This window comes from Onychomys torridus, chromosome 5 (genome assembly GCF_903995425.1).
Source record: "Onychomys torridus chromosome 5, mOncTor1.1, whole genome shotgun sequence".
Lineage (NCBI taxonomy): Eukaryota > Metazoa > Chordata > Mammalia > Rodentia > Cricetidae > Onychomys > Onychomys torridus.
Genome location: NC_050447.1, coordinates 77,723,029 through 77,737,677, shown reverse-complemented (window position 1 = coordinate 77,737,677; position 14,649 = coordinate 77,723,029). Strand labels below are relative to the sequence as shown.

General features: G+C 39.4%; 1 protein-coding gene and 1 pseudogene across 2 annotated transcripts; both read right to left on the bottom strand.

Annotated features, from left to right (window-relative positions):
• Positions 1-47: 47 nt before the first annotated feature.
• On the bottom strand, positions 48-3,779 carry Commd3 (COMM domain containing 3). Of its 2 annotated transcripts, XM_036187663.1 has the most exons (8): positions 3,559-3,774; positions 2,171-2,282; positions 1,996-2,059; positions 1,869-1,903; positions 1,480-1,540; positions 1,331-1,387; positions 1,183-1,242; positions 48-380 (listed from the first exon to the last, which is right to left on the bottom strand). In XM_036187663.1, the coding sequence occupies exons 1-8, from the start codon at positions 3,695-3,697 to the stop codon at positions 321-323; spliced, it is 588 nt and encodes a 195-aa protein (XP_036043556.1). In that variant the 5' UTR covers positions 3,698-3,774; the 3' UTR covers positions 48-320. The 2 variants fall into 2 exon arrangements, with proteins under 2 accessions (XP_036043556.1, XP_036043557.1); XM_036187664.1 differs by lacking the exons at positions 1,869-1,903; positions 1,996-2,059 and having other exon boundaries at positions 3,559-3,779.
• Positions 3,780-9,675: 5,896 nt separating this feature from the next.
• On the bottom strand, positions 9,676-9,769 carry LOC118584927 (annotated as a pseudogene).
• Positions 9,770-14,649: the final 4,880 nt, after the last annotated feature.

Here is a 14,649-nt window from a genome sequence, read left to right as displayed (position 1 = left end):
CGCACACAGTCGTCATTCACACACAAACTCCAAACAGAACACCGCCCTTCGTGTGGGAACACCACCTTATTTATTCGGGGTCCGAGACTTCGATAGGGCTTGAGAACGCTCAAAAAGAGGAATGCATGCTTAATACTGAAAATCCAAATGCTGAAGAGTTTCCCTCTTAACCATTTCACAGGGGTAAAAAGTGTCAAAAGTTGATGTGTGGCGTAACTTCAAAAGGACGCTCCTTTTCTCCTGAAAATGACGTCCAGCTCGCATGGTCCTGCAGGAGGCAAGGCGCGTCTGGTTTTCCTCTGGGCTCCTGGGGTCCCAAGTTACAACTGAGTTGCTCTTTCCAGGCTTTTTGAAGCATCCTTAAGTTTCCCCACCAAATCCTAAAAGATGTACAGCTCATGTCACAATTTTGGGATACAAGTAAGGAAGCACCCAACCTGGAGGCAGCTGCAAGGAAGAAGTCGGGAGAGCACCTAACGAGTCTAAAATTAACGTTGGCAAACCACTCTCAACAGAAGCGCTTCCCTTACGGGATCTTGTCTTCGAATCAACTATTCGAGTTCTAATTAAAAGAGAATACTAAATGATGTCACAACTTCTCTAGGGGAGATTACTATTTACACACATTTTCTAACTTTTAAAGTGTCATTATTATTTGCACTGAAATGACTGCAGATGTCTCCAGAACATTCAATTTCATCTAAATTTTCAGGGATGATCTTCATTTTATTTAACTGGTAAGAAATAAATTCGTTGTCATATCCATCAATAAACGAAAATTTCAATTCTTCAGCTTTACACTGACAATATAAACAGTTTTAAGAACTTATGTGACTTTCCCTTTATTTAAAAACTACTGCTTAAAAATACAACTTCCGAAGTTTAATTTGTGAAAGGCATTTTTAAATCTTTGCTCTTACTTTTGCCCAGTTTTACTGAATCAGATGCATGACAAATTGAAGGAAAGTGTACCGAACACAACATTTTAGAAGTATGTTTTAATTAGAACAGCAAATACAGGTTACTGGAGATATTCCTATCTTACTTTGAAAAGTGAAGTCTATGTTAAATTTCTGCCATTCTCCTTTGCCATTAAGTCCTGAAGCACCATTCATTACCTGATGACAGGCAGATAGCAGCTCTCTAACAGAAGAAGTATGCTCAAAGAGCCTCATACTGTACCTGTAGCTCTTCCATGCTGCAGCTAAAACTAATCTCTGGAGAGGACTTGGAATCACTGTTCTATGGAAGAAAAAATGCTGTTTATTTCAATCAAAGAAATGAAAACTTTTGTTACACATTTCATTTTTAGACAAGGATCTATACCTACCTCTACATTTAAGGTCACCAAATATCCAGGTCGGTACATCTTATGAAGTTGATTGGTCTAAAACAACACAAAACACCAGTCTTTAACCTAATTAAAAAAAAAAAAAAAAGTTCCCTAAACCCCTCTATAGAGAGTTTGTTAAACTTTACCTTTATCTGATATTCCAAGCGCCAAGAAACATCAGTTATATGAGGGAGAGACCTGCCTATACTGAAAGACAAGGATAATTTTGTAATATCTACAGAAAAACTTGCAGTATCTGCTAAATGATGTCTTTCTCTGCTCCACCCATCCATGCCACTCTGGACTTAAGGTACTGCTGAACTCCATCTTCAAAAGAGTAAAAGCATCTACGGTCATGTCAGGCTCTACCTTTAAAAACATTAGCTTAACTTCAATTGTTCCACATGCCCTTTGGCCCCTTTATTTTGGGTCAGGATCCCAGGATTTGGGGCCCTGTTTTGGTTCACACCAGCACACTCCATTCATTACCCACAAGTGAGAAGTGCCCCAGCTTGACACCTAATACAGTACCTACCTTCCCAGTAGGATTTCAAGAGAATTCTTATTATTCTGGGGAGTGGGGAAAAAAGAAGGAAACAAATTTTTGCAAACAGAACGGGAAAGGGGACTAATTGTTAATTTAAAAGTTTAAAGTAAGTAACCTGATACTCCGTACAAAATATTTCTATTCGATCTTGGTCAAATTTACAGTCTTCTAGATAAGTGCTGGAGGGGTAGGAAAACAAACCAAGGTTTTAGTCTCTGTCTTTAAGGGCTGAAATTACAATCACAAAGATACCACTTAAGAATCAATGGGCATTTAGATAGAGCCTGTACCTTAGAGTAGCTTTGTCAAGTCCGTGCTTCCCTGCCTCCAGAATGCAAGTTGCAGCTGCTGCATGACAATGCTTTAAGACCACTGGGTCGATATGTTTCAAGCCTGGGTGATCTAAAATAAATTAATTGCTAATGATTACAAATTCTTTAGACCCCTGTTCTGAAGAGGGATATTTTGGTTTGGGTAAAACTTCCTTTCAAAAAAAGATAACAAAATTCAAGTGTAAATGAATGAGATGAACAAGGTCAACTGCAAAACTAAATAAAGAGAATAATACATCAATAATCTGCTGTCAATCTCTCTTCAATTACCTTCTTTTCTTTTGTCTTAATATTTTTAAAAATACCAGGCCTCAGAGAAAAGGGGGCAGTGGTCGCTGGAGCGACTGGAAGCAAAGGAGAAACTGAAGATAGCTTACACAGTGTAAATTTCAAAATGAACACACTTTGAAAAAATGACATTTTAGACTAATTGGTTCCGTGGACATAAATACACCAAGGAAGCTTGACGGGAAGGCATACACTAGAATATACAACGTAAGTCAAAACACACACACACACACACACACACACACACACACACACACACACACACACACGGTTCCGAGATTAACCCAGGTGGTGGTTACTATTTTTTGCTTGAAGAACAGCTTCCACTTTCATACTTTTTGTCCCAGTGTCTAGTATGAAACCGGGAGTGAGGGGTTGGGGGCGGGGGACGGATACAACCAAAGAGATCTGAATTGTGTTGATACATTTAAGGAAATAACCTAGACGTGATTTGTCTTGAAGTACGCTCTTAATCCAGAATGCCAACTGCATTCTGCGACCAGACATTTAAAACTGTCTCTCTTCCTGGTAACCGCGGCAGAACAAAACATCATGCGCCCTACTCGAGGGTTCTGGGAGAAGAACCTGGACTGAACACCCTGCACTACGGTGTTGGAGTGATCACAGGAGCCGGAGGTGTTCTCTAGGGTGGAAAATGTCAATGCTGTTTGACCCAGCCGAAACAGACCCTTTTCCAGCCCCCCTAGCCCAGCCGAGGGAGCATGAATCACAGGACCTCCCCAGTTGAAGTCCAAGTGTCAAAACAGCCGCAGCCTCCGAGAAGGCTGAAAACCCCACACATTTAGGCCACAAACAAGACTTGAACGCGGCTTTACAAAGGAACAAAGAGCCTGGCAGGGAAACCGGGCCAGGAGCGTGGAGCTGGCCGCCGGCAGGGGCTGAACGGCGCTCAGGGCCCGCTCGGGTCCCCACACTCGGGCCGAGCGCTGGGCGAAGCCCGGGGACTTGCCCGGGCCGGGGCTGTGCCCACGGCGCCGGGCTGGCGGCTCTGCCGGGCGCCCCTCCGCCCAGGCCACGGCGGCGAGCGAGCCGCTTACCTAGCGCGGCCTCGTCCGCCCGGGCGTCCAGCAGGCTCTGGAAAGCCGCCCGGAGGAGAAGCGCGAAGGCGTTGGAGTCAAAGGAGCCGGGATCCGCCAGCGTCTGGACGCCTCTCTGCACATACTCCGAGAGCTCCATTGTGAGCGCGCCGTGACCTTCGACATGCGCACCACGTGACTCGCGACGCGCGCCCAGCTGATGGGGGCGCGCGCGCCCGCGGCCGGGCGGCTCGGGGAGGTTCGGCGACGGCTCGGGACGGTTCGGGGAGGTTCGGGCCGCGGCTCGGAGAGGTTCGGGACGGTTCGGGCAAAGCTCGGGCGGCGGCTGGGCCTCTCGGCCTCGGGCCGCCCTGCGGGCCTTGCGCGGAGCGCCCCGGCCTTTCCTACTCTCTCGGAGCCGCTGGCCTCGGCCTCGGCCTGGGCGACCACAGTCACCTATTGGATGCGCCCGGCGCTCACCTGGGACCGCACCCGCTCTGTCCCCACCGGGCCCGGTGCCGACAGGCGCGGGAATCCCTCCGCCGCCAGTGCGGCGAGAAGCTGGGCTTCGGGACGGCGGGAGACCGAGTGCGTGCCAGCCTAAGCCGCAGCGCTGCCCTTTTGTGAAGCTGTAGGCAGCGAAATTTACCAATTTCCCCTTGTCTTTGTCACTTCGGGAATAGGGCGGTAGATTGCTGCGCTGTGTGCACCGAGACCCAGGCGTCAAGAGCGGGGGTGCGCGCGCCGCACTGAACAATTGGGGGATTAATAAATTATTCATGAACACCTTTGACAGGATTATTAAAATGTTTATATGCTACTGCAAATAAATACCTTTCAGAAGCACTCTGTGATATAAATTCTCTGCTCCCAAACTCATTACGTCCCTGGCTTTAATTAATCAATGGGGTCTTCATAAATATATATGAGATAGTTATCTTAGTAAAGTCCGGTTAGGAACGGCAGGATCTTTAGTAGAAATGAATTACTTTTTCAGATACCCATAACTTCAAAGGCAAACCCTGTGTAAAGTTTAACTTCCCCCTTTTTTTTTTTACTCCGAAGGTGGTTTAGGAGAACAAGAATAGTTCTTTGTAAAGAAAACCGCGAAGTAAGATACATTAGACAATTTTTTTAAAATTAAGAGTTTGAAAACTTAAAAGAAAAAAGAAAGAAAGAAAGAAAGAAAAAGAAAAAGAAGAAAATTCCAGTTCTTGAAGGATGAGGGAAAGGGCCATGGAACAAGAAATGTGTTTTATTCTTCCGGAGCGATAATACATAGTACCCCAGATTCAACACGAAATACTCTTGTTTGCCCTAATTTAGGAGCCTATTTGTCGGGGAAAGGTTGTTATCAATGAGTAAAGTCAATATGGCACGTTACACCGACGTGTGGACAGTACCCCTCTTCACAGTAGTAACAGGACGCGGATGGAATGTTTTCGCCTCCAACAAGTTGAATAGCGCTGCTCAGGCGAGCTTTGAAAAGCTGGAGCAGTCCTTCTCTAGGTGAGAACAAGCTGCAGGAAAGGCTTAGAGGTCTCCTTAGGGCTTTTAGGAAACAAATACCCATTAATTATGCTCTTCTTTCCATTTCTCTATTTCTTTTTGAATTCTGAACCCCCATAAAATGACAGATGAAAATTTCAAGATACTTATTTTACAGGGCAGAACCATCTATATGTTAATTTTAACAACACCAAAACACCCTGTTTATTATATATTTTATGACCACTGAGTGTTACCACTCAAATAGAATTTGAGTTGATAACTCTGATCAAACTTTAGTATCAAAAATGGAAAGATTAATGTGTGAGCATGGGCTTTTGAAATGCAGTTTAAAAAAAATAGTAAGCAAGTGGTAGTGAGTTTATCTTCATAAAAGCTAAGCAATTCACAATGGTTGTTTTTCCCTATAGCCCTCACATTACTCTCTTGCCCATGAGTCAGTAGCTGGAGAATATGTATCTCTTCTGTCTAAATATATTCATGTGTTAGGCCCACAAAATGGGTACATTTCCTGCTCTCACAAAAGTTAAACCATAATGTTTTCTCATTCTAAAATTTGGATTTTCTTACTATAGGTCAATTTTTTTTTTATTCTCTTTGGTGAAGACACAGGATTAAATATTTTATTTAATGAACATGTGTGCCTTTGATAAACTGTGGCAATGTATAGAAACATGATCACTAAAAGTCATGCTGTAGACCTCCTCGGCCACAGTCATAAAACCAATGCATCTTATATTGTTAGAAAAACTAAGTAACATTCTGAAAGTGAGCAAATAAGAACTTAAATTTTTTGTTTCCATGGCTGAGAACAGCTTTGAAACTTCCATTAAACTTCACAAATTTTTACAGACTCACTCAAAGCCAATAGACTGTATCTGACCTCAAAGGGCATTTTAAAAGAATAGTTTTTAGGGAGCTGAAAAATAACAGTATTTAAATATCTTCATGTCAACAATGTGGCTTGCTCATTTGTTACAAATACTGAAGTACCAGGTACTGATAAATTTGTTTTGCTTTTTAGGAACCAAGAAGTTATTTCAAGAACTAAAAAACATCATTAAACAATGTTTTAGAGTTTCAGAGAACAGTGTATCCTTTCAACAGGCTGTTGTTTTAACAGCTGAATGTTGGCCACTGCACTGCCATTACAACGGCAAGTGACCAGGGCCTTAATGTGATCTCTGTGTTCAGCCTTTCCCAAAGGCCTTATTGCTGTATGTTTGTTAGTTTTATGAATTAAAAAAAAAAAAATTAGGTGAGTAAGTACTTTGCTTTTGTGCAAAGCAAGCTGAGAGAAAGTATTCTTGTAAATTAAAGAGGCCATTGGACATCTGTGGGCAGGAAATCAAAACCAATATTCGGTAAGACCTACAAGATATCCAAAAGTTTGCCAGACTGTGGGAAAGAAGGTCTGTTTGATTCCGGCCCGTCAAACAACCTGCTCATTTTCTATGGAGAGAGAAGGCAAGAAGCATGTGAAGGCTACCCATACAAAAGAAACCTTTTTGCTTATTATTCCTAATACATTGTCTCTGATGGTTAATTATAATAAACTCTTGAAAAATTTACTAATAAAATGGAATTTATTGCTTTTCTTTCCCACTAACCTTACCACAACCGGATAGTTGAAAGGAACATTTAACTGATATACATGACCTTTGAAGAGTTTAGATCAAAAGCATTTCAGTACAGTTTATAAGACTATCCACACACATTTATTTTATTAAGTATATTAACTTGGTCAGGCACACACTGGGCCTAGAGATTTGAATGGTCAGGTTTTTGCACATTCAGGATCATAGAGTTCAAGAAACCTGAGTATTAAGAGGAGATACTAAAGCTTTTATTTTTGGGTTAATATATAAAATGAAATCTCAAATAATTTTTAAAATGGTCATTGCTACAATAATTAATTTAGAAGCATATAACAACTTTCCTCAAGGTGGTCTAGCTTAGTCTGTATATGTGGATTTAAGAACAAAATGCAAGTTCACTTCAATGCAGTCAGAGTCAAAATAGGAGGAAAAGTGAGATGTGAGGTAACTTTAAAAACTGGAACCACAGAAATAGAAATCAGTGATAAAACATTCTCTTAAAACACCCAGGAAAAGCCAGGATTATGATGTTGCACAAGCATTTTGGGTTTTCTCCTTGAAATTTTAATTTAAGACATTAAAATTAAATACTAAATAGCTTAATTTCCATTTTGATAAGATTTTTTCACCATTTTGTACTATTTTCTCACTACTAAATGAATACATATAAAGTATAATAACTTCAAAATTGAACAATAAGGAAAATTAAATAGTTTAAATCTAAAATTCAAAAGGCCAAAGCATTATGCTGACAGGAGTTTTTTTTTAGAGCAACATCTTAAGGCCTTTCCTGAAAGAAGAACGCTAACTTTGTTAAAACTTTGGAAATAGAGAATTCTATAGTCAAGACAGTGACAGGAAATCTTTTGCATGTCTGAAGCGAAATGTGGGAACTACTGTCCCTGGTACCATGGCACAGTTTTGTTAGCAACTAAAGGGAGAATAATATGACTGTAAAATTAAAGGGGTACACATGGACACCATGTTACATATGTTTAGTATCAGGTCTTTGTAGCTAATCAGTGTAGAAAATAAGAAAGACCTTTCAGACAGGCTCTCTACATATTAGTAAATAATTTCTTCCCTTTAAGGATAGGGTAACATAAAAATAATGATGCCCAAGTCCTTACTTTGAAGTAAAGCGGTTCAGTTACATGGGAATGCATGAGCCACAGATGCCAACGTTCAGAAAGAGAAATGAGGAAATGTTTCGTGAGTAGGAAGTGGATGAGCAAATGACGTTTGTCAAAAGATGAAGGCAAATTTTAATTTCAAGGTGAAGAAACTAGGAAGAAATGAGAAAAAGAATATTCATGCATCATCCAAGGAGAAAAGAATGGACAGAATTTTAAGTCTTGGAATTTCTGCACAAATAGGAAAACTAATTTGTCTTTAAACTCATCAAGTGGTCTAAATGACAATTTCCTAAAAAAAAAAAAAAAAAAAAAAAAAAAAGATTATTAAAAGCAAGTTTACTCCAGAAACAGCATTGTTTTTATTTCCATCACCAGGGAACAGCTGTGACAATCAGAAGTTGGTCAGTCATCTAGCAATTTCTATAAAATAGATGAAATAGAACACTTAGACAAAAAACATAGGCCCTCAATAACAGGCTCGCTCTCTCTCTCTCCCTCTCTCTCTCTCTCTCTCTCTCTCTCTCTCTCTCTCTCTCTCTCCTTAAATTATAAAGATCACAGCTTCAGTTTCCAACGTCATTTCAATTCAGTCATTCGTGAATGACCCATAGTTGAGCTAAAAGAGGGTAAAAAATGAAGCACAGACTTGTGGAGACAAGTTCATGCTGATGAATGTATCAAATTCCTTGTGAGTACAGCCTGTCCATTACATTGTTAGGATATTTTTAAGAAGAGAGAAAGGAAGAGAGAGAAATTAAAAGTAAGGAAGCGGGTGTAAGCAGGAAGGAGAAAGATCAGAGGTTTATGTTCGCCCAAGACTTCCTTAGCTCACTGGTTCTCACAGAGCATTGTGGTAACATTCAAGGTGGACTGAGTGGGTCATCATCTAGCGTGTCCAGAAACCATTTGGTTTCCAGGTGTTCCATATCTCAACCACAGCAGGGAGTGTCTGACAGTATTTCCCCTCTTTGCTTCTAGAAATATTCTCAGGCCTCAGAAATTGGAATTTTAGTCAGATCCATGAATTCCAGCTAAACCACAAACAAACAGGCCTATGCCGTGTAATATGGTTACCTATAGCAATAATTTTTAAAGTTTGTATTTTGAGAGCATGCTTTTCACATATTAAAATTTAAAGTGTAAATAGACTCATTTATTTTAATCAAGAGAATTTAACTTTCAAAGGTAAATCAAAACAAAATGAGAAAAGGGAAAGTAATGTTTTATGGAGGAAAACACAGATAATGAGACTCTGTCCTTGCTTATGAACTGCATGAGTTGACACATTCTGGCAGGAAAATTACACCTAGAAAGGGCGTTTTGAATTAAATGCATTATAAACACTAAAAAGACTATGTTAAGCGTACTTTGAACTCACTTAAAATGAGCATTTAAAAGAAAATTAAATTTTAAAAGAGACCTGGGGTGTAGCTCAGCAACAGAACACTTGCTTAGTGCATGCAAAGCCCTGGATTCAATCCCTAACACAGCCAAAAACAAACCCACAAAAATGCAAATGACTTTTAAAGAGCTTAGCAAAGAAAGGTCTAGGAAAAAAAAAAAAAAAGGTTTGTTTTCAGAATAAATGTGAGATTTAGTGATGAGCATGCTTTGGTGGGGTGGAGAGGAATTTATCGGTGGAAGCCCTCAGGCATGCAGAGCTTGCCTTTCCAGGGAACCACAACCGGGATGTGTTTGACCCCCACAGCCATCAGAGATGAGTTTGGCGACCATATCTTCAAATTAATCTGCATTAAGCTTGCTGAAGCCCCAGTTCTTCAAATGTGGATCTTCTGGTGGCCAGGGGACTTGAACTTGGCTCTGCAAAGAAGCTCCAGCACAAGTCTGTACTCTGCAGCTGGATGAAGATGGACTTGATGACCTCATGACCTCACCAAGGTTTCCAAGGTGCTTTAGGGCAAACTGTAGAAGCAGCAGGTTATATACATTACCAATGAGACTGCTGTTAGCAGTCAATAAAAGTTGTAGAATGTTTTGAAATACATATGCAATTTAAAATAATACTGGCTTAGGACTTAATATTTTAATTATGATTGTTAATGGATATGTTAATTTCAACAAAATACATACTCTATTTTCTCCTTCCAAAATAAAACACAGACTTGAAACAATTTTGTAAACAGTTCAGCCAAAAAAGTAATTTGTAGAAAACCTTAGTAGTTTCACTTTCTCAAATTTCTTGCATAGATAGAATTTTTCTGAACAACCTTTGCATCATTATACTAACTTCAATTTTTTTTTTACTGTTGAGAAAGCAAGTGCCACAAAAGCAGACACAGCTTTCCTACTGTTTCTTCCCATGAGTTCAGTTTTTTCTCTTTGTTTCATTAATTTATTAAGGTTTAAAATATAATGCTGTAATTTCTTCAAATGTTACATTCTAAATTAGAATTGTTTTCTTTGGGCTTCTGGGGATTTATCCAGGGCCATGTGTTTGCTAAGTAAGCATAGTCCCAAGCCCAGGTTAGAAGCTCAGTGCAAGCATTTTCTGTGCAAGCATTTTCTGTGCAAGCATTTTAATCCATATTTTAAGTAAAGGGATTGGGTTGAGGCAAATTTTACAAAATCTTTTCCTTTTCTTTTTTCATCTCCTGCCTGGAGGTGGGGTTCAAACTGAGGGCCACGCAGGCTAGGTAAGTACTCTGCCACTGGGCTACATCCCCGGGCTTATAAAATCTTTTTAATGTAATAAAATACCAAGAAAATATTGTTAACTGTTAACAGGGTGAAACGGGGAATTGTATTATATAGTCAATTTAGTCCGTGAAATTAGAAACTTGGGCCTCTATTATCAGTATTTATGTAATTACTCAACCCCACAGGCGTGTGTGTGTGTGTGTGTGTGTGTGTGTGTTGATAGAAATAGGTCTTTATCATTTGGAGCACCTTAAAATCATCATAAAATAATAATTTAAATCTTATTTATAGTTCCCTATAAAATCCAGGTCAAGAAATAAAAAAATTCAGAGAATAATAATAATATGGATGGATGGAAATGTATGGGAGGGTGGTGGAGGAGGGATCCCAGACACTCTGAATTGCACAGAAAATGCTTGCACAGAAAATGCTTGCACTAAAGATGCTTGCACAGAAAATGCTTGCACAGAAAATGCTTGCACTAAAGATGCTTGCACAGAAAATGCTTGCACAGAAAATGCTTGCACTAAAGATGCTTGCACAGAAAATGCTTGCACAGAAAATGCTTGCACAGAAAATGCTTGCACTAAAGATGCTTGCACAGAAAATGCTTGCACTGAGCTTCTAACCTGGGCTTGGGACTATGCTTACTTAGCAAACACATGGCCCTGGATAAATCCCCAGAAGCCCAAAGAAAACAATTCTAATTTAGAATGTAACATTTGAAGAAATTACAGCATTATATTTTAAACCTTAATAAATTAATGAAACAAAGAGAAAAAACTGAACTCATGGGAAGAAACAGTAGGAAAGCTGTGTCTGCTTTTGTGGCACTTGCTTTCTCAACAGCTAGAAAATGAAATAAGCTTTTCTCTGCTTTAAAAAAAAAACAGTGAAATGTTCTTAATTTTTTTATTTTAATTTATTCATTTATTTTTATTTATGAGACAGAATTTCTCTGGGTAGCCCCAGCTGTGCTGGGATTCACTCTGTAGATCAGGCTAGCTTCAAACTCAGAGATCCGCCTGGCTCTGGCTCTCAAGTACTGAGATTAAAGGCGTGCACCACCATGCCTGGCACTCATAAACTTTTCTTAACTCAAGACAGAGAATTTTAAATGAAGCCTAAGTATAATAGGTAGATACACACAGATGATATATAATATATAAACATATATAGGCCCAAGTATATTATGTAAATATATGTATTTCTTAAATAGTAGAAGAAAATTTTTAGTTTTCTAAAACAATAATAGTGTCATACATGTATTTGTGGATAAAAATGAAGAACAGTTTCCTAAGACCACAGGCACCGATGAAAGTGACAGGTTTTGTTCCATAAATTACTTTAGGCAATATACATTCTCCTTTGCAAACCTGTCATTCTTGGGCTGGAGGGTTGGCTCAGCAGTTAAGACCTGGATTCAATTCCCAGCACTCACATGGTGGATCCCAACCATCCATAACTCCGGTTCCAGAAGATCCAATGTCCTCTTCTGACTACCTTAGCCACCAGGCATGCATGGGGCGCACATATACACATACAGGCAGAACACTCAAATATAACATAAAATAGATGAATCTAAAGAAAAAAAATTTAAGTAAGTCTTTCTCTTAGCAATATGCACTAGAAATATTGAGAAATAATGATTTTTTTATTTATTAGTAATAACATAGGAAAATATATTCTACATACATTGTTGTAGTTTTTGAAAATTACCTTAGATAGTTTTGGTGGCAAAATGGGTGTAAATAAAAATATAAGGATACATCTTTTGTGAGATATTTTAACCAATGATTAAAGAGAAACTTCAAACTGATACTTTTAAATTAATTTACAATTCATTTTTTATTTCTTTATTTCTAAGTTGCTATGATCAATATTTGTCTGTTTATAGAGACAGTGGCATTTAATGTTTAAGCTGAGTCATAATAATAGTCTGTTAAATTAAAATCAAGAGCAACTATAGGAAAGTAGTCATTTTGAAAGCAAACATCCTGCCACGTGGAGGAGGCCAGCATGTCTCATAAGTAACAGACTCAAATACTTACTTCAGCCAACAAGTGTCTGTCCCTTGATGTAAATGGTTTAAAGACAAGTTAATTGTATTTGCTTAAGACTTATCTTAGTTCCCTTTATTAGAATTTTAGAAAATAGTATTCAGTCTTGGTCAGATTTAAACATACAGTATCAAGATGATCCTAAGGTGGATTTTAGAAAACGTCTCCGTGGGTGGGAAAGAGGGCTCAGTGGTTTTAAGAGCACCTGCAGCTTCTCTCAAAGGACTAATGGTTTGATTCCCAGCCCCAACATGGTGGCTCACAACTTTCTGAACCTCAGTTGCAGGGGATCCCACACCCTCTTCTGGCTTCTGTGGGCAGTGCATGCACAGGGAGCACACAAGACACCCATACACATTAAAAAAAAAAAAAAAAAAGTAAAAGTAAAAATAAATAAATCTGTAAAAAGAAAGAAGAAATCTTTAAAAAGAGAGAAAGAAAAAAAACCACCAAGGCTGAGTACAGCTCAATGGAGTGTGTGCTTTGCATAGCAACACCCTGAGCAGAGTCTCAGCACCAGCAAAGACAGCCAAGTTTGTAGCACAGTTGGCTGAGTGTTTGCTCAGCGTGTACAAAGCTCCAGGTTTCATCTCCAGCATCTCCCAAAGCAGACATGGTGATCCACTGCTGTAGGCTCAGCATGTGGAGATGGACGCAGGAGGAGCAGGTGCTCACCGTCATTCTCAACTACAAGGAGAATTTGAAGTTAGCCTGGGCTACATGAGATCCATCTAAACAAATAAATATTTTAAGCCAGGGGGTGGTGGTACAGGCATTTAATCCCAGCACTCGGGAGGCAGAGACAGATGGGTCTCTGAGTTCAAGGCCAGCCTGGTCTACAGATCGAGTTCTAGGGACAGCCAGACTATGCAGAGAAACCCTGTCTTCAAAAAGAATTTTATTAATTAATTAATATTTTTTTTAAAATTTAAGAAAGCTGTTCCAACTCAGCCTTAAAAGGGATGTCTCCATCAAATCCTTCCTCTCAGGGATCAGGAGGCAGAAAGAGTGTAGGAACCGGAAGGGATGGAGGACACCAAGAAGACAAGCCTCCTAAATCAACAGCTCAAAGCTCAAATGAACTCACAGACTGCGGCAGCATGCACAGGGCCTGCTCCGGTCTGCACCAAGTCTCTGCGTGTATACTAATGGCTTCCAGTTCAAAGTTCTTATGGGATTCCTGAGTGTGTGAACATGTAGGTCTCTTGTTTCTTGTGCCTTCTCTTGACCTCTCTTCCTTCTGTTTATTTGTTTTGTTCAATTCCAATGTGTTAGTTTTTGTTTTAACTTATTGTATTTTATTTTATTATTATCCCTTTGAAGCCTGTTTGTTTTCTAATGAGAGACAGAAACGGAGTAGTTAGAAGGGAGGGGAGAAACTGGGAGGAGTAGAGGGAGGGAAACTATAATCAGGCGAGGAAAAATATATATTTCTAATGAAAGGAAAAATAAAAGAAAGAAAATTCATAAGAGAGAGAGAAAGGAAGGAAGGAAGGAAGGAAGGAAGGAAGGAAGGAAGGAAGAAAGAAAGAAAGAAAGAAAGAAAGAAAGCTGTTCTGTAGAATTGGCATCAGAATTTCATACAGTTTTGCTTATGACAATTTTTAATTAAATATTTATTTATTTATTTGTAGTGCATAAGAGCGTAGATTATCTCTGTGTGGGCATTTGTGTGCTCCGTGCCAACGTGGAGGTCTGGGAACAGCTTAGTAAAGGTGGTTCTCTCACTCCACTTTTGTCTGGTTCTGGTCCTGGAAGTCAGGCTCCAAGGCTGTATTGCTGAGCCTTCGTGTCTGCAGTCATTATTAAATCACATTTGCTTTTTTATTTATTTGTATGTGGGCCCAGCATGTCATGTGGAGACACAACTCACTAGTGTGGGTTTTCTCCTTCTACCGTATGGGTCCTGGGGATTGAGATATGCAAAGATCTTTAAATCTTCATTCTACCTATAGAAAACGTGGTAACAAGAGAGTAGCTGTATTAGGATTCTCTAGCATCACAGAACTTAGATGAATCTCTCCCCCCCCCCCTCTCTATCTATATATAAAACATATATTCTATATATAGACTATATATCCTATATAAAGTCTCTCTATAGAATATATCCTATATAAAGTCTATATATAGAATCTATATATCCTATATATA